Here is a 22,617-nt window from a genome sequence, read left to right as displayed (position 1 = left end):
TCTCCCTTGCCTTCTTGAACTTGTACGTATTGAACCTTGCCTGAGTCGGTCAAGTTCAGAAGCTGGTGTTACCAAACTCGGTTATCTACAGCAGTTTTCAAGCTCATCTGGCTCTCCACGACCTTTTTTTCACAGCTTTTGGTCTCGAGACGACCTCGTTACGCTCAGCTGAGCTAGCAGAGTCATTTTTTTCAAATTCATTTAACTTGGAACTTGGAGAAAAGAGAAGTTCGACAACAGTCTGCCGGTATCTTAATCCACTGCATTGGACTAAATAACAAACAAAACCTTACCAGCGACCGTCCTCGACTTTGATATACAACCAAAAATACCATTCATTTTGTTGCTCTTATCAAAACACCCCCTCAAACAGACTAGACCGGAATCGCCATCACGCGCAGGAACCTTCACGCAAGGTCAGCCCCCAAGAGTAAGCCGGAGACGGTAGATCGACCTCAGCTGTGCCGTTCATTGGGCTTCGACTGCCCACCATTCTACCTCACCCAGGCTTGCGTTCCAAAATCAGGGCATTGGCGGTAGCCGCAAGTGTACAAGCAAGGTTAAGGTATGGACCACAGAGGATAGGAAACCCACCCCTCAAAAGTAACGTCTGGTCCTGTTCCCATTGATCATTTGTTCCATTCTCTACCTCATGCATCCACATTTTGTGGTTAGTTGGTTCTTGACCGAACTCACCCAACATCATATGATTTCCCGCTAGTTTTGGTCTTATTTGTTTTGTCCCACACGCCCTTCTTAGCACTTCGTGTTGCACTTTGCCATATATGCTATATACACCCCCTACTGGCACCCGCCGCCCTCTCTTTTCGTCTTTCTCATTCCCGGATGGTCAACGCAATAGACCCGTCTATGACGGCCAAAAATGCCAAGACCCAGACTGTTATTCCCGTTCATGGTCTCAAAGAACGGAGAGGACGAGCAAAACTGGGTGCTCAGGGCAGCAACTCGTCTAGGGCCGAGTTGCTGGCTCGTTCAGAGGCCCGCAGCCGCATGAGGGACCGGTTCAAGAAGATACTCGTCAACACGTTACTCGAAGGGATTATCAATATTACTGTCATCTGTTTGATCGCTGTTGCATGTGCACGCATCGAAGATGAGACTGGGTACGATTTGTTGGCCTATAGTCCAGGAGGCAGCCCCAGTCTCTCCAAGTTGTCCTTCAGATAGACTGTTCTCACCTTGTCACTGTGGCTCCATTGAGCCGCCGAAGACGTTTGTTGTTTTGCACCATATAAAAAAAACTGTAGTTCACTTTTTTCAAATCACAAGATGTCTACAACTTCTGTATTCTTTTTTTTTCACCACTGATATCCAGCCCTCTCAAATCGCTAGCACCTAGACAATGCAGCTAACGAGATGGCTTCCAGACTGTTCAGCGACATCTCATTCCATTTATCCGAAGCAATGGGTGGCGGATCAGGGAGTCCGCGGTTCAGAAAGATACAGAGCTTTCAAACCGACTATGCTCCCGCGACTATCACTCAATATGAGTCCCTGAGAAGTGGCATGCAGGTCATCGTGGCCGATCGCAAAGGGCCCAAGATCAATGGCTATTTCACGCTAGCAACCGAGATATTCGACGACTCCGGTGCACCGCACACCCTAGAGCATTTGGTCTTTATGGGCTCTCGTAGTTACCAGTATAAAGGTCTGCTCGACAAGCTTGCTTCGCGGGCTTACTCAGGCACCAACGCCTGGACGGCTGTCGACCATACTGCATACACATTGGAGTCGGCCGGCTGGGATGGCTTTGCCCAGATTCTGCCCGTATACCTCGAGCATGTCATCGTCCCGACTATCACTGACGAGGGCTGCCTTACCGAAGTCCACCACGTTGATGGCGAAGGCAATGACGCAGGTGTTGTCTACTCTGAGATGCAGGCACTGGAAAACACAAGCAGTGAGCTCATGTCGTTAAGGGCCAAGCGTCTTCTCTATCCTGAGAATGTTGGCTTTCGTTACGAGACAGGTGGAATGATGGAGGCTTTGAGGGTTTTGACCCCTGAAAGGATCCGTGAATTCCACAAGGTCATGTATCAGCCACGCAACTTGGCTTTGGTGATCGTTGGAGAAACAGACCACGAGAACCTTCTTCAAATTCTGGACGAGTTTGAAGAAAGCATTGCAGATGTGATACCATCTCTCGATACCCCATTCAAGCGGTATGCTCTCCCTTTACTGACTTCGAGCAGCCGTCTTTTTCGTGGCATTATATGGCGCACCGCAAGAAATTTGAACTAACCACTCTTAAAGGCCTTGGATCGACTCTGCTCAGCCTCCTGCGATCGAGAAAACAGTCGTTGAGACAGTCGAATTTCCTGAGGAGGACGAGTCAACAGGCGAGGTCATCATCGCCTTCTTCGGTCCGAGCTGTACCGATATAGTGCAATCCTCCGCTCTCAACGTACTTCTCACCTACCTGTGTGGCTCATCTGTGTCAGTGCTTGAAAATATCATGGTGGAAAAGGAGGAGCTGGCAAGCTCTATTGGCTACTGGTGGGACGCCCGACCTGACACGGTCATCTGGTTTGAACCTACCGGTGTCGCAACGGAGAAGCTTGCTTTTGTGGAGCAGAGACTCATATCTTTGCTGAAAGAGGTTGCTGGGAAACCGCTCGATATGAAATACATGAAGGAGTGTATCAGCCGTGAGAAAAGGCAGGTCAAGTACCATGCGGAGGCCTCTGAGCAGTTCTACTCAAACAATATCATAAACGACTACCTCTTTGGCAAACGAGATGGCTCAACCCTCAAGGAGATGGAGACCCTGGATGAGTACGACGTTCTGGACCAATGGACAGATGAGCAATGGCGCCAATTTCTGAGGAAGTGGTTCTCAGACGCCAACCACATCTCTATTCTGGGTAAACCATCCATAGAGCTCGCAGACAAGCTCAAGAAAGCGGAGGAGGAGCGTATTGCCAAGAGGAAGCAGGAGCTCGGCCCCGAGGGCCTCAAGAAGCTTGCAGAGCGCCTCGAGGCTGCCAAACAGAAGAACGAGGTACCGATACCGGAGTCTGTAATTGACAAATGGCCTGTCCCTGGGACAGAGTCGATACATTTCATAGAGTCCAAGACTGCGCGGTCCGGCAAGGCTCGAACCCTTGGCACACCATCTAACTCAGCACAAAAGTATATCGACGGCGCAAAGTCGGGGAAGCCCCTTTTTGTGCAGTTCGAGGACGTACCGAGCAACTTTGTCCATATAACTGTCCACATTGGAACTGCACCGGCAGCAACAAAGCTGATGCCGCTACTCTCACTCTTTAGTGATAACTTCTTCAACACCCCGATTATGCGAGATGGCAAGAAGATCGGCTTTGAAGATGTGGTTATGGAGTTGGAGAAGGACACAATTAGCTATCACTTTAGCTACGGCTCACGCATTGGAGACTACGAGAGTATGATCCTGCAGTTCCAGATCGAGCCCGAGAAGTACGCCACAATTGTCGGCTGGATCCGCACAATGCTCTTCGATAGCATCTTTGACCCACAGCGCATCAAGGCGTGCGTGGCCAAGGCACTCGCCGATATCCCAGAGTATAAACGTGACGGCAAACAGATGTCTACAGAGGTGGAGATGGGCTTGCACTCGGCAAAGAATTCGCTGCCGACATCCAAGAGGACGCTCGTCAAGGCGGTGTATCTCCGCAGGCTCAAGAAACTACTCGAGAAGGACCCCGATACCGTCATATCGTGGTTTGAGGAGCTCCGCAAGACGCTTTTCACCTTCGGAAACACACGTGTGCTTGTGACCGCCGATGTCACCAAGCTCGACAACCCAGTAGCAACGTGGGATGCACTAACGGACGCATTCAAAACTCATGAAGCAAAGGAGATGATACCCATCGTCAAGCCCGAAACGATGCTTAATGATGAGGGCCGCAACCCCGGGTCTATCGGTGCTGTCATCGTTCCAATGACCACTCTCGACTCGTCCTATGGCGTGAGCACGACCAAGGGCTTCACGTCGTACATGGACCCGCGCCTGCCCGCCTTTATGGTGGCGGTCGGCTACCTTGAGGCTGTCGAGGGCCCGCTCTGGAACGCGGTGCGTGGCAACGGGCTAGCGTACGGCGTCTCCTTCAGCCGAGAGCTCGACTGTGGCCTCCTGCATTACAAGGTATATCGATCCCCCGACGCCTCCAAGGCCATCGAGGCCAGCCGCGCCGCTGTTGAGGCCATCGCGACGGGAAAGGTCCCGCTCGAGAAGAACCTTATCGAGGGCGCAGTGTCCGGCATCGTTATGGGCTTTGCCGATGAGCAATCCACCATGGCCGCCGCTGCGCAGCAGAACTACATGATCGGCGTCATTCGCAACTTGGACCCCGACTGGAGCCGCCAAATGATGGCGGCCGTCCGCCACGTCACGCATGAGCAGATCCGCAGCGTCATCAACGACGTTATCATGCCCGTGTTCAAGCCCGGCTCCAGCAACGTCGTTGTGACGTGTGCACCCCTGTCGCAAGAGGTAATTACAAAAGTCCACAATATTCCGGTTAAAATTTTTAATGAAGACAGCAAAAAACTCTTACTGACACATGAATGCACCCAAAACTCCAGCCCATCGACAAGGCCTTGAAGACAATGGGCTACAAGACCCAGATCCAGCCGCTATCTCACTTTCACGATGATTATGGCTTCGAGGCGGTAGACGGGGAAGATGACGACGTCGACGACAGTGATGAAAGCGAGGGCAGCGAAGAAGGCAGCAGTGATGAGGATGATGAGTCGGGCTCGGAAGCGTGACGAACTTGTGAGACGCTGTTATCTCCTGACAGGACCTGCCATAGTCGCGCCGCTGTATCTTATGTCACGGGCAGTGAGGTTTGAGATCGAGTGCTGGTAATTTGAGTTGAACAGATAGCCCACGCCGAGGTGTTGAGTAGATCCAATCAAATAGACAAGGAGAACTTCTGCAAGGATAAACTTGAAGGATTCCATTGCACCCACGTGAAAAAGTCGACATCACGATATTACATCCATTGCTTGACACTGCAGCCTTTCAGATCTGTATGACAAATAGTATAATATCTAAAAATTCTCTAAAATTCTAAGATCTAGAATCTTTTTGAGTTGCAGAAAGAACAGGATACTTTTTCTTCTCCGAAACTTCTTTATGGTCTATACCATTGAGGCAATGTAATGCTATGGATCGATGGGATCAACGCATTTGCCAACATTAAAGACGATAAAATCCAAATGGTAGAAAAACAAATCGCGGATTACCAAAGAACCGAAACTATATGCCACAAGTGCCGACAAGATTTTGTGTCTTGCCTAGTTCTAGATGTAGTTCAACATCATGGCGCGAGCAGCAGGCTCACTGCAGACGTAGATGACGTCGTGAGCGTCCGAGAAACCATTGAAGCGGGTAGCCGAGCACTTGGTGTAGGCACCCATGTCCTCAAAGTAGAGCCAGTCGCCAACGTCGATGGTCTGGTTGAAGCGAACACTCTCCGAGATGCGGTCGATGCCATCACAGGTGGGACCCCAGATCGAGTATTCGATACCCTCAGAAGGCGATTCAGGGGAATCAGCGTCAGTGGTGTTATAGAAAAAGTTGCCAGACGCGCGCAGAACCTTGGCGACGGGATGCTGGTGGTCAAACATGATGCTGCTGAAGTTTCCGTACAAGCCATCGTTGACGTAGACCATGTAGCTAGGGGCGGCCGCAAGAGTGCCGTTCACGCTGCCGTTAGGGTCCTCGACAGTGCGGCGAGCAATGACGTTGCAGGCGATGGTGAAGGCAGCAGAGACGAAGTAACGACCGGGCTCGGCGATCAGGGAAACGCCGCGGTGAGGAGGGAAGTACTCGTCAAGAGCATCACGAAGGACGCCGGCCATGGGCTCGAAGGTCTCGTCGCTACAGAATCCACCACCGACGTCAAGGGTCTTCATGTCAAAGCCATGTGCAGCAGCCTGCTCAAACACATAGTTGGCATCGCGAACAGCCTTCAGGAAGGCAAGGGGATCGGATGCGCCCGAGCCAACGTGGAACGAGACACCGACAACATTAAGGCCAAGCTCACGGGCTAGAGCCAGGAGACCATCGGTGGCATCGAGAGAAGCGCCAAACTTGAGGCTGAGACGGCACAGGGAGGAGCTGTCGTCGGTCAAGATGCGCAGATAAAGCTCCGCACCAGGGAACAGCTTGGCAATCTTGTAAAGCTCGTCGGCATTGTCAAAGGTCATCTGGCGCACACCCTCAGCGGCCACGTACCGAACGTAAGAGTTGGTCTTGCAAGGCTGCGCATAGATGATGCGGGAGGGGTCAACTCCCATGTCGAGGACCTGCTTGATTTCAGTCTTGGATGCGCAGTCAAAGCCATTGCCGAGCTCTGCAAGCAGCCGGAGCACCTTTGGGTCCGGGTTGCACTTTACGGCTGTTGAAGGACACAGATAATCCCAAGTCAGTCATCATATCGTCATCGAAGCTGGTAACATGGTGCGCTGTGACTTACCATAGAATGGCTTGACGCGGGGCAGGTTCTTCTTCCAGCGAAGATGCTGGCGGTACACATGGCCGAGGTCGGCAACGAAGAAGGTATCTTCGTCACCTGCATCACAGAATTCAGGGTCGATGCTCTCCACGCGGTGGCGGAGAGCACTGCCGATCATGGCCTTGGACACTAGTTCGCCATTGTGATGGTGGTCCAAGAAGCCCGGTGTGGTCTTCTTTAGATTGATATGATTAAAGTCGACTGGAGTGATTCGATCGGTGAGAGCAGTTGCCATAACCATATCCCTGAAGTTGTACGGGTTATCGGGAGGGGATGAGTTTATAGTGGTCGTCGAGAGACGGCAAGAATGGTAGGGTTATTACTGGAGGTTTGTTGATTTGTGTTAGGGAGGCCGGAAGCAGTAGCAAGCGGATCCCGTAGTGACCTGACGAGGTTTCCTCGACTCTCCCTCGGTTAGAGGAAGGGCCTTAGAGCTCGTCCTATGCGGCAGCTGATGGGAGGGGTGGAACTCGGGGACGTGGTTGTCGAAGTGCAGATCAAGCAAAAAAAGCTCGGGCTGCTTAGGCGACTTCAGCAGAGGCAGGAGGAGGTCGAGAGTTGATGATGTGAAAGGTCTTTCGATGGCTGAAATCTTGGTCGGAGACGAAGAATACGGCCCTGGAAGCCGTGGTGGATGTTTTTGCCTTTGATCAGACCAAAGGCAGTCGGTTGTAGATTGTTTTGTTCAGTCTGTTGCGGGGTAACAGGAAGCAATCTTTGTTAGTTGCATGACACACTTCACATGAATGAGATGAGAAGGCAAGGCGAGAGAGGAGGGTTGGATGTTTAGATGAGGTGTGCAAAGCTCAAGAGTACGGGTTGTGAGCGTGAACCGAGGTAGGTGTTGGCTGCGAACGAAGACACACGAATACACGCAAACGTGTCATTGTGGCGCTTATGGTGGGTGAATTGGCAAGGCTGGGAAAGGACAGTGCTTACATTGGTTTGCAGAGCGAGCTGGATTGGCTGACAGAGAGGAATTGAAGAGGTAAGAATAAGTTTCGGAAGCCGTTGGACGAGACAAAAAGTGCAGATTTGCGAGTATGCAGATGAGGCTTTTGAGGAACTAAGTTTATTTTGCAGACGTTGAAGAAAAAGTAACTGGTGGGCGGTGAAGTGGGGGTGATGGAATGCGCGAGTGGGGAGACTTTAGGCAAAGCCAATCGAACGCTGTCGAGATCAGGGCGGCGGCGAGGGTTTTTTTCTTCTTCTTTTTTTGGTCTTGTCCTGTCCACCTTGACTCGACACCTGGGGAACAGGGGTCAAATTTTTTCTTCAGTGCTTCGCCTCATGTTTATCATTCCCCGATGGATGATGGGATGGATGATGCATGAGGTTCGTCGGTGCCCAGCCGGTGGGCCCGGTCTCCTACTTTGAATTACTATCCATACCTACCTAGGTAAGGCAAGTAAGTACCTTAGGTACCCAGCTATGTAGGTAGGCACAGCAGTAGCTCATGGATGCAGCTTGCGGAGACTTTTTGACCTTGTACGACATGATCACATTGCACTACTGGTTGTTATTCGAGTCCTTGAGTATATATCTATTCATGACCTTGCAGCCGAGGTAAATATTGCCTTGTGTTAACTGTACCTAATATAAGAGCAATGGCCACAGGACAAAACAAATTGAGCATGAAAAGTAAAATAAAGTAAAAAGTAAAAAGTAAAAAAAGAAAAGAAAAGACACATAAAAAATTACGTCGAATTTAGTAGCTAGCTTCTCGACTGATGAGAGAGCGGATTTTTCAAAAATTCTTCACTCGAGTCGGTCGTCCACGTCTTCGTCTGATGCATCGAGATCTTCACAACGGCACAAGCCGGGTGGGAGCTTGAACGAAAAGGAATAGTAGAGGTACCTCTATGCAGGTAAAGTGGGTATTGCTTCTGACCGCAACTTCTATCCAACCTCGCCAACCTCTTTTTTTTTCCCACCTGGCACAAGGGGCTTTTCACTCACCGATGCTAGCAAACTAAAACCACGGTTCGTATACGGAGCAGGAAAACAATCAATGCCCAACCCACGCGTGTGTTACTCGTTACTCCGTAGTACTTTTGAGGTACCGAGTATCCATCCAGTCGAATGAGAGCTTTGATGGACATGGAACAGGCACGCCGCGGATCTCACCCGGGTGGACATGTCTGACGGGCAAACGTCCTTACTCACATACCTAGGTAATTACCGTATCGTTTACGGAAGGTATTATAGCTGTTTGCTGGTGTGATTTGTAGGCGGCTTGGCGGATGAAACCGGCGTCTCCAGTGGTCCGCCCATTCCGAAATTCGCGCATGTGCTTCGCCAACTGCATTCGTTTCATGACATGTACTGGGCGACATAAGATAGAGCATCTTGCTTGTTTTCTCCATCAGACGTATCAGTTTCTAGCCTTCCCGATTGGACTGCTACCTCTACTTCACACAGGGCTTTCAGTCTCAGGGCAAGGAACCAAACAAAACTATACTCCGTAACAATGGCAGTACCGGCCATGTCGTGCACCGTTGCAGGATCAACAGGCACACGATCTAGATTACGCACAAATGCCTGCCAATAACACGCTGTCGGAGTTATGCTGCCGCTCCAATAAAAAAACAAGAACAGAAAAACAAGAAGCCAACAAACACTCTTGTTGCCAGGCTGATGCGCGTCAATGACGTAAGCACGCTGAGATGGTGTTCACACACTTATATACCCCCCCACAAAAGTATACTCCATTTAAAAAACCAGGTTTACTCCAGAAACATTTTTCAGGTTTCCAGTACGGAGTGAAGAGGCATGTGCTCTGCGCTTTAGTCCGATCTTCCAAAGCTGAAGAAGTCGGGTCTGATAGAGCGAGCAGCCCTTAGCTTTTCCACGATCAACCGCTGAACCGCCAAGGGGTTTTCTTTTCAAAGATTCTTGCTTACTTGATATCGCGCCTTTTGGTGGTCTCAGAGCCATAAAGATCGGTGGATCGACAAAGAGACGTATCGTATCTGAGCGCTGCCAACTACGTGGACTGATTTGTTATCAAAAATCTGGTTTCGCGTACCTTGGTTGCAGCCACTGTGCGCTAAGCCACTTCCAAGCATCAAGTTTGTGGCGTTGGCGAAGGCTACGTGAAGATAGGCTGGATGGGTATCATTCGCCTCTGGTATGTTCTACATTTGAAAGTACATTAGATGATGGTGGTACAGATTGTTTTGGCCAGCTTTTGGCCTTGTTAAATCTCTAGTCGACGTTCATCTCCCTTGTGGCCCAAGAGCCATCGACCCATTCCGCCTTCTGGCCGAGGAAGGCAACCCTCTCGGCCTGTTTGTCAAGCGATTCGACGACATACTTCTGTGCCACCTCTTGGACCTGTTCGCGGGTCACATCGAGGAGACGAGCCCGGCGTTCATGAGCCATCTCTTCGGTGACGCCGTAAAGGAATTGACCCATGCCCTCCGCGTTGATGTCCTTGGGGGCGTCAACGCTCTTGAACACAGAGATCTTAGCCTCCTCAAGATCGCGATCGGTCCACTGCTTGTCAACGGCCCAGCGGCCGGCATTGCGCATGATCTTGAGGGTGTTTACTGGGTTCGGGTCCCGGTATGAATAGAAGCCAAAGATGCCTTCCAGGGAGCGTGCGTATGCACCACCACCGTAGGCACCGCCTTTCTCACGGATCTCGTGGTGCAAGTGCCTATGCGTGAGCATCTGCGACAGGATGAGCAGTGGTGCGCTGTCTTTGGACGTGTACGAAGAGGTGGGGACAGCAAGTGCGCCGTAATAAACCTGGTAAGGCAATGGGTAAAAAGCCTTGACATCCCTTGGAAAGCTCTGGGCAGCCTGTCCAGTGGACGACAGGTTGATGCCATTATTCCTGGGTAAAGTCCCCATGAATTTGGAAAGCGACGCCTGGTTCTGTTGGATACTTTCGCTGCCGCACGTGATGAAGGTGCGCATGCTGTCGGCGTTGAATGCCAGACGCTGAATGGTCTTGAGCTTGCCAATAATATCTTCCAGCTGATCTGACTCTGGTCTACCGGCCAGGGATGTAAGAAGCTTTATTTGTGACAGTCCGCCAACTTGCTCGTTGTAGTGATTCTTGGTGCTCAACCCCGCCTCCGCAGCCGAACGGGCGTATGAGTGGCCTGAGTCGGCAATTTGATTTATCGCTTCCTCCGTGGAGGCCTTCAACAGTTGCCGGATGTGAGAGACAGCATCTGGGCTGTCAAAATTGGTTTCCAGAACCAACAGCCGCAGAAGCTCGTACATTTCTTGTACATTTCGGTCCAAGACCATCCCGCTAAATGTCAGGCCTTCGGAGGCTTGCGTAAAATCGTTTGGAGACGACGCAGCGTGGTAACCAACCGAAAGGTTGCCGCCAGTCAGTAGTTTTATACGGTCCTCCAGCTCTTCCATCGTTAGATCCTTGGTTCCGAGACGGTTTATGGCATCTGTGAACAAAGGAATCAACTCGCGCAAGTCTTGTGGGAGATTCTCGAACGTGTTGATGGAACGGAAATACGTCAAGCCGTTAGTTGGCGCCTCGTGCCACATGGTCTTGAAGCCGTCAGCCTCGTCATGTCTGACAACTGCCGGCTCTTTCCGTCTGGGTATGTCAGATACGCGGACGGTTGGGAGACAGCTGAGATCTTCAGAGGTCGACTTGCTCTGTTCGGCGAGCAGTAGGAGCTCTCGTTCTTCAAGAGCCTTCTGTGCCTCGGCTTCGCCACCCAAGCTCTCTCGGACTTCGGAAATTTTTGCCGCGAGCCTGGCCTCTTCCTCCTTGCCCAGTTCTGCGCCAAAGTCGGCAGAAGGTGTCATGGTGAAGGTTAAAGTGTTATCGTTGAGGAGGTAGCGGTCCATCAATCCTTCCAGATAACCTCCCTCGGCCATTTTCTTCTCGAAAGCATCAATAGTTTCGTTCCAGGCAAGCGTGTCAAACACATCGACACCGTTGAACCACTTGGGCTTGACCCGTTGCAACAGAGACATGCCAAAGTTGGCAGTCTTGTGCTTGAGTCCCAGCTCAATCTGATGCAAGTAGCCGTCAATCTTGGACCTCTTGAAGCCTTGTTGACGAACTTCGCTCAGTATTCTCTGGACCTCAGTCTTGACTTTAGGCACATCCTGCTCCTGAAGACCAGTCAACCCAATGGAGAATATGCCGTCTTTCGCCGAGTTATCATAGCCAGAGTTGGGAGTCCACGCGATGCCGAGACCGGACTCGATAAGCCCCTTGTACAAGGGAGAGCCGTAACCGTCCATCAGTAGAGCCGATATCAGGGACAGTGAAAATGACTCCACAATTTCTCCTGTATCACCCAGTACCCAGGACACAGATGATTTGTGCTGCCTGTTAGGGTCCACAAGGGGGTCTGTAGGTCCAGCCATGGTAATATCCCGCGGGCCATTGCTCAGATCGATGGGACGATGGACCTTGGCCGCGTCGCTTGATGAGAGTTTGTCAAAGGCGCTCAGCTGGGCATCGATTTCCCGCAAATGATCAGCAAGCGGCATGTCACCATATGTGAAGAGCTTGGCGTTGCTTGGGTGGTAGTGGTCCGCATGGAATCGCTTGAGCTGCTCGTAAGTCAAGTCTGTGATCTTTTGCGGGTCGCCGCCCGAGTTGTTTATATCGGGAAAGATGTGATCTTGGAAACGGATGTAGAACAGATATGAAGCATCTGACATTTGACCCTTCATTTCGTTGTATACGACCCCCTTAAAGACCAGACGCTTGTCTTCTGGAGTGGCTTCTGCGGGCGCAGCAGCCAGGGCCTCGGGGTTCTCTGGTCCGACCCGCCATCCCTCTTGCCAAAAGTCGGTCTTTTTCAGTAATGGGTTGAGTGTGGCGTCCATGTATACAGACATGAGGTTCTGGAAGTCTTTGGCGTTGGTGGTCGCAAAGGGGTAAAATGTATGGTCGGATGCTGTGAAGGCGTTCATAAAGTTGGACAACGTCCTTGGGAGCATCTTGAAAAAAGGGTCTCGTATGGGATATCTGCACCGGCTTAGTTAGCTAAGTCTCAACTCAAAAGCGTGCCTCACCCTTGTCTGCGGGTTGTTCCTACTTTTCACTGCCGCAGAGAGTGGTATGCTCAAGGATATGAGGCACACCCGTGTCATCCGGGGGATTTGTCTTGAAGCCAATAGAAAAGACATTATTGCTATCGTCCCTAGCGATGTGCAAGTGTTCGGCACCCGTTTTGTCGTGTTGAAGCTCCAATGCCGTAAGTTTCAGCTCGGGAACGTGCTTGACGCGCTTCATTGTGAAGCCATGAAGCCGTTCGCCTGGCTGGGGAAACTGTTGGGCAACGGTGGCATAAGACCTGCCGGCGCCCCTCGCGCCTAGTGCTGCGCGCCGCAGCATCATGTTGGTCGTCGGTACCTCTAGATAGATATGTATATGTATGTATCAAGCGTTTGGTACTCCCAGTCTTCCAATGTCGGGGGATGACGACAACATCCGACCTGGGCGATTCACAGAACAAGTCACCGTTGAAGATTTTTGTATTTGGAAAGTTGCCGCGTGCTCCAGGATGGCGACATGAGATCCAAAGTCCATAAATATTTCATGCAGGGATCTGCTAACCTTTTGCCGATTTCTGTGGGGCCTGTGCAATACATCCGGCCGGTCCTGCCACGTTAGGCTGGGTACCAGGTTGTTCGCCCATACGGTAGTGGTATATCTTGTACCTTGCTATCACTGTGGCGCCCTTAGATCCTTGAATACTGACTTGGGAGGCGAACAGGCGTGACACACCAGAAATTGGCAGCCCGCCGTGTGGGTCACCTTAATCGCTCATGCTGGCTACGTACCTTTTCTGGTAGTGGAGGTTGCGACGCAGGTTTGGTGTGTGCTCCAACTGACTTGCCTTTTCTCGTGTGCCGCGCATTTTGATTCGATCCGACTACAGTCGTCAAAATCGACCAGGCAGGCTATCACGATCCCGACCCGACCAAACCCAAAACTCACCGAATAACGCAACCCCGATGCACCGTATTCCTTGAACAAGGATATGATTATCAGCGACTGTCAACCAGCATCACTAACATACTGAATTTGAAACCCCCTCCCCCTACGAAAAAAAAGTACGCTTGGACAAAACTCTGCATGCCCACTACCGATACCGCGCCGGAGCATCCATTCTTCTCCTGGCCTGGACGGGGTCATGTCAGCCGTCAACTCCGCGACGTCACAAACCGCTGCACCTCCGCGACCGGCAGCGATGGCGAACGGCACATCCCCCTCTGCCGTGCCGGTCCCGGCCGCTGCGGCGGCAGCAACAGCACCCCAATTGAACAAGAAAACGAAGAAGAAGGCACTCGACTCGAACGAGGCTTCCAAGCTGGTCGCCGCCAGGATTTCCCAGTTGGAGCTTGACCAGGCAGGGGACAAGGAGCAGGAGATTGAGATTGGTACGTGACTCCATGCGTTGCTGGTTCACTGAGTTGGCTGGTGATATTTTCCACAGTGGCGCCGCCGGCCCTTCCGGATCCAAAGGACCCTCGTAGAGAGACTGCTCCCTTTCAGAGAGCATTGATGGAAGGACGTTTGCATTTGTTTCAACTCCCAAAGTCTCCAGCGTTGGCCGTTGAAGCTATACGGAATAGCAAGACTTGGTGTAAAGATTTCTCTATACGCATGTAGACGTCACATTGCTGACTGTTGTCATGTAGAACGGGAGGTCAAGAAGGCAAATCGCGAACTCAACTCACAGACAGCCAAGATGGATAATCTTCAAAAGATTGATCATCTGACGAAGCGTTGTTCGGACCTGCTCGCCGACATGAAAAGGCACGAAAGGGAAAGCCTAAAGAACAAAAAGCGGGGTGACCAGCTTCAGAAGGAAAAGGACCAGAGCCGCACTGAACTCACCAAGACTGTTGGCCTCAAGGAGAAGCTTGAAAAGCTTTGCAGGGAGCTTCAGAAAGAAAATAACAAGCTCAAGGTTGGTTGCGATACTCCGTTGGGTCATGTCGCCTTCAGTGCTGATGACGTACCGTTCCATTACTCGATAGAGCGAGAACAAGGCCTATGCAGATAAGCAACTGCGTGATCAGAATTCCTGGGACGAGAAGTTTCTTGGGCTGCTCCAGCGACTCGATGACTATCAGAGCGAGAAGGACAACCCGAAGAAGCAGATGGTAGACATGGAGCTTGATGAACTGTCAGTGGCCTGCCATTCATGCAACTCTTTCTTCACTTTCGCGCGCACATGGCGACTTTCAAGTTACTAAACCTTACTTTCGTCTAGGTTCCGACAACGTTTCAAGACTCTGATCGAGCAGTATGAGCTTCGAGATCTTCATTTCCACTCGCTTATGCGCACAAAGGAACTCGAGGTGCAGTACAATATGGCAAGATACGAGGCGGAAAAAAAGCGAGCCGAGGCAGAAGTGGGACGCTCCAGGCAGCTCAACGCGCAGATCCAGACTTTTTCCAAGACCGAAGGCGAACTACGGACTCAGCTCAACGTGTACGTTGACAAGTTCAAGCAAGTCAGTGGGCCGGCCCCTGTGAAAATCCCTCCGGTTGTGTGCCTTGGAGTCCTAGGATCTAACATTGTTTCCAGGTTGAGGACACGCTCAACAATAGCAATGACCTTTTCTTGACGTTTCGGAAGGAAATGGAGGAGATGTCCAAGAAGTCAAAGAAGCTGGAGAAAGAAAACGAGAGTCTCAAGAGGAAGCATGAAGCCATGAATCAGAACATCTTCAAGATGGCCGACGAGCGCACCAAAAACTTAAAGGAGCTGGAGGAACTCAGGAAGAAGACGGAGAAGCTGACGAGCATCATAACGCAGATGCAGCAGCAAGGTCGCGGGATCGCGCCGAGTGGCCTTGCCAACAGCGTCGAACCCTGCTACCCTGAGGGTGAGGAGGAAGGCGAGGGTGAAGAGAGCGAGTACGAGGAGGAGTATGAAGACGTCAGTGAGGAGGACGGCGAATACTACGATGAGGATCTTACCGAGGAGGAGGCGCAGCCTGAGCCGCAGAAATTCGGCCCAGAGCGCCCTCAGCCCCCGCCCGTCGCGAACGGGTGCTAGGAGACCCCGCTTCAGTGTACAATATCTATCTTGGTTTCGCTGGCCCTGATGCTCTTAACTATGTACTTGACATTTAGGTGGGCCTTTGAAGAGATCTTGAGTAGCTTGCTCTCGCGCGTAGGTCTGAGGTTTCGGGTTCCTTCTACGGATCGATTGCCTCTGGTGAAAGGTGGACGGCACAATCGTCAATTGACCCGTTATGTGGCCTGAAGCAATGGGCTCACTGATGGGGCTTTGGCGTTGGAAAGCAGTTTGCGTGCACATCTTTACGCAAAGATCCCGCATTATTAGACGCTTGGAAATCGTCACTAGCAAACTAAACTTGACAACCATGATAAATCAACAGTACTTTGACTGGAGCTATGGTTGCCTTCTCGTATTTACCAGTTAACTGGGATGGAGTAATAGTGTAGGTGTCCAAAGTGTGAAATGGGACAGTCTCGTCCGTACTAGAGAAACACAGTCTGAACATAATCATCCGCATATTATTAGCAAAATCACATCTTTTGGGGTCCACACGCATGACAATCATGATTCGGCTGGTGATGAGTATGAATGTTTGGACTGAAGGACGGATGATAAACCTTGGTGCAAACATGAGAGAATCCTCGGCCTTCTCAACACATAAACAATTACGATACACCCAACACGATATACGGATTGCCCGTCAGTTAGTTAAATATAATTCGAGTCACTGATTTGATGCATTCGCACAGAATACTGGCGGCAGAGGTCTGACAACTTGACACTAACGGAGTCTGCAATGTTACGTAATGAACTATGGGGCGGGTTAATGGCCAATACTGACCCAGAGTGGGTCGATATTGGTTGCAGCATTTCCATGGGATGAGGTCATTGGCTAAGCCTGAATGCAACCCAATCCCGAAAACATGCTTGGCAGCACCCCGACGCATACCCTTCACGGCACCTGTGTACTGACTGCATTTAGAACTGGGGTTTCTATCGCAGTAAGACCTGCAGCGAAATCCCGATTTTGTTCATTCCACGACAGCGCGCTGACGCCGCTTTAGCACGCTGCTCAACGTGGCTTTGTTCTCCGCCATCCATCCGTTCTTGCTCCGAATTGATTGAGCGACCGGTCTTTTGCATTTTCAACCATCTACAATCGATTGTTTGAGGAGTATTAACTGAGCCGCTTCCTCCCGATAGAGTGCTTTCTTCAACTCGCGCGCTTGATCCTTGGCTCTTTTCAGTCGACTTTACGACCATTAAGGACCCTTTGTCCGTTTCCTACTCAGGTAGTCATACATACATCGATCGAAAAACATCTCGATATACTCCCGCTGTCGCAATTAGAACGCATCCGCTCAATGTCGCTGCGGCAATTTGTCGCTAAACTATCGATCATAAGGGCTGGGGCCCTCATCTCGATTACTAGCTAGGCGAATCAAACTTTCAATATATTGCTTTTCATACTGGAAACCCGCATCATTGGCAGGAGCTTGGGTCGAGTAAGCGCGCAGTTTGTATGCGCGACAGGCCGGGTTCGTTGGAGGCCATCAAGTTGCAATTGGACAAATCACGTACACACGGGAACGAAGAAAAAATGGCCTTCCTGGAAGACCCCCGGCTCCGCCAGCGCTGGAATCAGATCTCGCACAACGCCGAAGGAGTAGCAGAGAATGCCGCCGCCGGAATCTGGTCCTTTCAACACCGCTATATCGAACCGTGCCTCGCGGGTGTCAGCAACTCGTTGGATGCGTGCACAGGCCTTTGTCTCGGCGGTGACAGCGAGGAGCGGGCGCGTCGGGCCCGTGAACGCGAGCGGGGCGCTCGTCGCTCTTCGGTAAGGCCAGAGTTCAGCTTCGACTTTTATGATGACTGGGATGACGATGACGACGCTCTCGCCGGGTACAACTACTACGGTGGATCGGGGGGTTCCGGTTCCTCCGGGTATGGAGAAGGGGCGTCAGCAGGCCGTTCAGGCGGCATCCTCGGGGCTGATTGGGATAGGCTACTCGCGGGGACGGGATCTGCCAGAAAGCACGGCGGTGGTGCTGCCTCCGTGGGGCAGCATGGTGAGGTGTTGAACCAGCCACGGCGTAAGAGGTCGATGAGCTACGGCACCAGAGGTCAGCAGACCAGGCGGAAGAAGAGCATACAGGAGGATCCGACGATAATACCGAGCACTTCGACTTTTGGGTTCTTGGGCAGGTTGCCCTTCAAGATTGGCGGCACCTTGCGATACAAGCCAAGTGCAGCAAATTTAAGAGACCACCCGGGAGCAGATCGTCAACCGGGGCAAGGCGGTGAACATGAACCATTGTTGGGTACGGACGATGATGACAGCGATTTCTATGGGAACAGGGACGGCTTGCCCTCGAACCATGCAAAGGAGAATGGATACGGACCTTCATCTAGGCACCATAGTCCACAGCGGCCGGGCGACGAGATATATAATCCTAAAACGAGGAAACGGAGCAACACGACCGGCTCGGGAGCTACGTCGGATTCATATAGGTCACGAGGGGATTTGTTCCCTAGTGACGGCGAGGGCGAAGAGGATGCGGTACCCCTTGACGACGAGTTCACGATAGCGCTCGATCGAGTTGACGATAGAAGCAGCGGCAAGACACGAATTAGTATTAAGAAAGGGAAGAGACGCGCAGGCTCTAACAGCAAGGCACAGGGTATGTCACGCAGCGTCTCGCGAACGACGATAGCATCTGAGATGACGACCGCGTCATCTTCAAACCACTCCCACGTATCTCTCGTGTCGTCTCCAGTCCAATTACAGAAGCGGCCAAGCTTTGGATCTGTGGAGGCACCGCTGGTAGAGGAAGCGATTCTGGTGGAAGATCCAATGACACCATCACTTGAGGATCTTCATTACGAAGAGCAGATGGCAGCGAGAGAGGAAGCCGAAGACGTTGAGCGCAGAAGGAAGGCAGCAGCTCAACTAGCGGCGGAACGGGGCCTTGGTGCTCGTTCAGAAGTCAAGGTGTCCGGGACGGGAAAGCATGCAAGCTTCGACGATATTCCGGACCCGCCTAATATATCTGCCTCTGGCGTCACAAGTACAGTGAGCGAAGGGAGGTTGGAGGCTCAAACTGAGGAGCCCCTGCCAGCTGTGGTACAACCGGACAAAACAGACGGATTTACTCCAGCGAAACTGCCAAACTTTCGATGATATCAAGGTGACAGCTGGTCGTTAGAATCAGAATTGCATCAGAGAACGGACGAGTTAACTCATGTGTACAACAAACCAACAGCCACTGCACTGAACTATTTAATGAAGAAGATATTTATTCCATTGTTGTTGGTTTATCAATTGTGCTACTTGGCACGTGGCACGGACTTGCTGTACTGACTTTTATTTATATTCGGACTATTCTAGCGCGCGTTCGGAGACGGAGGACAAATCCAGTAACGACCTGCAAGTAAACGTTGACATCTCGTGGCAGCCCCCATTAACCCATGCAAAACACTTCAACGAGTAGTAGGGACGAACAAGCCAAAAAGGCTAGAATTTGACGATCGTTCTTGATGGCCTTTGATTTTGATAGTACCTGAGGCAGATACGGAGGAACGGACGACTAGAACATCCGTTTCCGTTTGAGGAGGACAAGGAACTGAAAACATAAGATGGGGAAGCCTCGGCATCTTCCCCGCACTTCAGAGCCCAGTTACTGTTACCCCGGATCGCCAAGCCATCCATTGTATGTCAGTGCAATCATCGTTGGAATGATCCCCGACTTGTATTTTTTTTTTTATTAAGCTCTTTCCCGGATTGGACATCACTTGATGAAAATTCCATAATTCGGGCTACTCTCTGCATTCTAAGTTCGCATATAACATATCGCCCTATCTGCTTGAACCAGCAGCTTTCCTTCGACAGTCAGAACTTATAACTCGACTGCTCGGCACTCGGTTTCCAAACCTGGACCAAGACGGATTGCTCTTGTTATCTTTACTCGGGCAACTCCCGTAAAAGGGAAAAAAAAAGAAAAAGAAAAAAAAGAAAAGAAAAGACAGAGAATCAGACACAATGTCAGCAAAAGGCCCCATCACAACACCGCTCACCCAGCTTCTGGGGATAAAACACCCCATCGTCCTGGCCGGCATGGCCCGCGTGTCAGGCGGCAAGCTCGCGGCGGCGGTATCCAACGCTGGCGGACTGGGTGTCATCGGCGGCTTCATGTACACTCCGGACCAGTTGCGCGACATCATCGCCGAGATGAAGGCCAACTTTGACCGCCCCGACCTGCCGTTTGGCGTCGACCTGGCACTGCCGCAGGTGGGCGGGAACGCACGCAAGACCAACCACGATTACACGGATGGTAAGCTGGACGAGCTCATTGACATCACTATCGAGTCCGGGGCCAAGCTGTTCGTGTCGGCGGTCGGCGTGCCGCCCAAGTACGTCATCGACCGCCTCCACAACGCTGGCATCTACGTCATGAACATGGTCGGCCACCCCAAGCACGCCGTCAAGGCGCTGGACCTGGGCGTCGACCTGGTCTGCCCCCAGGGCGGCGAGGGCGGCGGCCACACGGGCGACATTGCCAACAGCGTGCTGATCCCCGCCGTGGTGGACGTGGCGCGCCGGTACCATCCCAAGATGCTGGGCGGCAAGCAGCACGCCATCGTCGTGGCGGCGGGCGGCATCGCGGACGGGCGTGGTCTGGCGAGCAGCCTGATGCAGGGAGCGGCGGGCGTCTGGGTGGGCACGCGGTTCGTGGCCAGCGTCGAGTCCAACTCGAGCGACGAGCACAAGCAGGCCGTCGTGGAGTGCAACCCCGAGGACACGGACCGGACCCTGGTGCTGAGCGGGAGGCCGCTCAGGTTGAAGGTCAACGACTACATCCGCCAGTGGCACGCGCGGCCCGACCGCATCAAGGAGCTGTGCGACCAGGGCATCGTGCCCATCGAGTACGACTTTGAGCACGGCGGTGTCGAAATCGACCTGCCTCACCTCATGGGGCAGGTCGCGGGCAGGATCAACAAGGTGGAGCCGGCCGGCGACATTGTGAGGTCCATGGTCGCAGAGGCCGTCGAGATGATCAAGCTGGGCGGGTCCTACTTGGATGATACACAGAAGAGCAGGTTATGAGGTATGTTTGATCTATGTTGGAAATAGGGGGCGTATTTGGTTATGATTGTTGGCTTGGGAGAAAAAGAACGAAAGGTCTATGTGATCTGTTTTGAAAACAGCACAAGGTCAAGGTTCTGCACATGTTTATCAAACCAGCAATATACAAAAAGTTCACTGTTATAAGACACCTTTTAATAGCAAATAAGGACTCGATATGATATCTGTAGCTCCTCGTGAAGCCATAAATAATGTGGCTGACAATTCGAGAGGCGGTGCTACTGTTTAAGTGGACAGACAGACCAGACCCTAGGGCAGTCAAGCCATAAGCACCGAAATACAGCGCAATCACCAAGAGGATTATAAACACGAAGGGGCAAGCAGAATGTAACCGTAGAAGGTTTTTTTTTTTTTTTTTTTTTTTTTTTTTCTGACCCCTGCTTTGATCTAGACCACCACTACTACTACGCTACAATATACTCGCAGCTAATTACATATCCGTACACGTCTCTGCAGGGAGGCGTTGAAAGCAGACCGAACCGCTTGATCTTTGAGCCTGCCCCATGTTCCTTTCTCTATTGATTGGTCTAAGAGAGTTCACGAGATCACTCACTCTTGTCTTGAATCGGCGGTTATCCTCCACCACGCACTATATCTCTCCTATCTACCTAGTTATGAAGTAATTACCATCCATACCCCAAATAGATTGATTAGCGGTACAGTCAAAAACTAAACTTCAATTTTGTTATTAAAGAAACTTTACCCTCGGTTGTCCTGTGAAAAAGCTTGGCAGCACCATGCTACGGCGCTGGTGAATGTGATTTTGTAATTTTTTTTTTCTATTGCGCTTATGCGGCACGAGGGAGGTTTCACCACCCTCTTCAGCTCACCACCATCTCTTATCTGTCCTTGGCTGAATGGCTGCCATCCACCCACCCTACTTTACCTAAAATCTGGCCACCAGCCTATGGGGTAGGTCTCAGTTGGACTAAGAAGGGTCCACAGTACGGGAGTACTGTCAAATGTGTTGATTGATTCCAAACCGGAAGTTCTGCTGGTAACCGACAAAGCATGACCGTCAAGTCGGCTTCAACCCCGGAACATGTATGGGGTTTGGTTGTGCGGGATGATGTTGTATTTTATCTTTTTTGTTCTCGCTGTTTTACAGGGCAAGACAAGGTCGTTGCAATGGCGAGTCGTGTTTGTACTTTTTCCTTTTTTTTTTTTTTTTGTTTTGTTTCATTCTTCTCCAGATACCCATTGCTAGCGGCCAATTGGTGGCGAGTCGATCGATTAATCGTTTGGTTTAGCGTCTCCACTATGGCAAAGTTGTACAGAACTACAGTACGGAGTAACAGCTGGACCCCGGACTGTCGCTGTGCTGTGCTGTACAGGCCTGTGCTGTCTAGAGCGTTGCGGATGCTCCATTTTTAGAATCTAGCGCCCCTAACCCTCGAACGATGGAGCTCACCGACCAACTTGGGCTCTAATTCATCCCAGCGCATGCAACGCAACGTCTCTTCTTTAAGACTGCTTACGGTTCTCCGTACATAAGATAGCCTCCGAATTATCACGTTAGTCGTTAGTATCGACAAGCTGCTACTCAGGCACACTTTTTTTCTTCTTTTTTTTTTTTCTATTAATTATGCCTCTTTCACCGCTAAATCATCAAACCTGAATGCTCAACTCTTCAGTATCCCAACGCGATGAAGTTGCTTTACTGTTAGAATAAGACAACACACGAGGTCGGTGTAAGACCAAGGATGTCTGGATTCCAAGCTATTGCCACCGGTAAATAGCGGCAAAAAAGAAAAAAAAGGAGTGCCCCTCCTCACCACCCAGTTCCCCAACCACCGTGACCACACTTTTTTGCACACCTACCAAGACTTTCCCAACACCCACATTGCAGATCTCTAGACACTTGTGCTCCAATCCGAACGCTAGGCAGTCTACCTAGAAGGCGCCGTTCCTGTGCGCCATTTCTTTGCCCCCCCCCCCCCCCCCCCCCCCCCCCCCCCACCCC

General features: G+C 51.4%; 6 protein-coding genes across 6 annotated transcripts; 4 read left to right on the top strand and 2 right to left on the bottom strand.

Moving 5' to 3' along the window:
• Nucleotides 1-846: 846 nt before the first annotated feature.
• On the top strand, nt 847-4,968 carry PgNI_05586 (uncharacterized protein; the record flags this gene model as incomplete). Its single annotated transcript, XM_031125617.1, has 4 exons — nt 847-1,124; nt 1,389-2,183; nt 2,275-4,492; nt 4,585-4,968. 4 exons carry the CDS (start codon nt 847-849, stop codon nt 4,768-4,770), a joined length of 3,477 nt encoding a protein of 1,158 aa, XP_030982954.1. The 3' UTR covers nt 4,771-4,968.
• Nucleotides 4,969-5,031: 63 nt separating this feature from the next.
• On the bottom strand, nt 5,032-7,653 carry PgNI_05585 (uncharacterized protein). Its single transcript, XM_031125616.1, has 3 exons — nt 7,464-7,653; nt 6,486-7,214; nt 5,032-6,407 (listed from the first exon to the last, which is right to left on the bottom strand). The coding sequence occupies exons 2-3, from the start codon at nt 6,763-6,765 to the stop codon at nt 5,308-5,310; spliced, it is 1,380 nt and encodes a 459-aa protein (XP_030982951.1). The 5' UTR covers nt 6,766-7,214; nt 7,464-7,653; the 3' UTR covers nt 5,032-5,307.
• Nucleotides 7,654-9,475: 1,822 nt separating this feature from the next.
• Nucleotides 9,476-13,019, bottom strand: PgNI_05584 (uncharacterized protein). The gene is made up of 2 exons (XM_031125615.1): nt 12,563-13,019; nt 9,476-12,492 (listed from the first exon to the last, which is right to left on the bottom strand). The coding sequence occupies exons 1-2, from the start codon at nt 12,862-12,864 to the stop codon at nt 9,732-9,734; spliced, it is 3,063 nt and encodes a 1,020-aa protein (XP_030982952.1). The 5' UTR covers nt 12,865-13,019; the 3' UTR covers nt 9,476-9,731.
• A 386-nt stretch (nt 13,020-13,405) lies between these two features.
• On the top strand, nt 13,406-15,836 carry PgNI_05583 (uncharacterized protein). The gene is made up of 5 exons (XM_031125614.1): nt 13,406-13,910; nt 14,172-14,443; nt 14,514-14,662; nt 14,750-14,993; nt 15,068-15,836. Exons 1-5 carry the CDS (start codon nt 13,664-13,666, stop codon nt 15,539-15,541), a joined length of 1,386 nt encoding a protein of 461 aa, XP_030982949.1. The 5' UTR covers nt 13,406-13,663; the 3' UTR covers nt 15,542-15,836.
• Nucleotides 15,837-17,108: 1,272 nt separating this feature from the next.
• On the top strand, nt 17,109-18,692 carry PgNI_05582 (uncharacterized protein; the record flags this gene model as incomplete). Its single annotated transcript, XM_031125613.1, has 1 exon — nt 17,109-18,692. One exon carries the CDS (start codon nt 17,109-17,111, stop codon nt 18,690-18,692), a length of 1,584 nt encoding a protein of 527 aa, XP_030982950.1.
• Nucleotides 18,693-19,550: 858 nt separating this feature from the next.
• PgNI_05581 (uncharacterized protein) lies at nt 19,551-20,615 on the top strand (the record flags this gene model as incomplete). The annotated part of the gene is made up of 1 exon (XM_031125612.1): nt 19,551-20,615. The coding sequence occupies one exon, from the start codon at nt 19,551-19,553 to the stop codon at nt 20,613-20,615; it is 1,065 nt and encodes a 354-aa protein (XP_030982947.1).
• Between the last annotated feature and the right edge of the window lie 2,002 nt (nt 20,616-22,617).

This window comes from Pyricularia grisea, chromosome I (assembly GCF_004355905.1).
Source record: "Pyricularia grisea strain NI907 chromosome I, whole genome shotgun sequence".
Classification (NCBI taxonomy): Eukaryota; Fungi; Ascomycota; class Sordariomycetes; order Magnaporthales; family Pyriculariaceae; genus Pyricularia; species Pyricularia grisea.
Note: the sequence above shows the minus strand (reverse complement) of the source record. Positions and strands in the feature narration are given on the sequence as shown.

Coding starts and splice junctions, on each gene's coding strand:
- PgNI_05584 (XM_031125615.1), bottom strand. CDS start 12,864: ATGATGCTGCGGCGCGCAGCACTAGGCGCGAGGGGCGCCGGCAGGTCT. Junction 12,493..12,562: donor ACTCTCTGCGGCAGTGAAAA/GTAGGAACAACC, acceptor AAGCCGGTGCAG/ATATCCCATACGAGACCCTT.
- PgNI_05583 (XM_031125614.1), top strand. CDS start 13,664: ATGTCAGCCGTCAACTCCGCGACGTCACAAACCGCTGCACCTCCGCGA. Junction 13,911..14,171: donor GGAGCAGGAGATTGAGATTG/GTACGTGACTCC, acceptor GTTGTCATGTAG/AACGGGAGGTCAAGAAGGCA. Junction 14,444..14,513: donor AAGAAAATAACAAGCTCAAG/GTTGGTTGCGAT, acceptor ATTACTCGATAG/AGCGAGAACAAGGCCTATGC.
- PgNI_05585 (XM_031125616.1), bottom strand. CDS start 6,765: ATGGTTATGGCAACTGCTCTCACCGATCGAATCACTCCAGTCGACTTT. Junction 6,408..6,485: donor CCGCGTCAAGCCATTCTATG/GTAAGTCACAGC, acceptor GTCCTTCAACAG/CCGTAAAGTGCAACCCGGAC.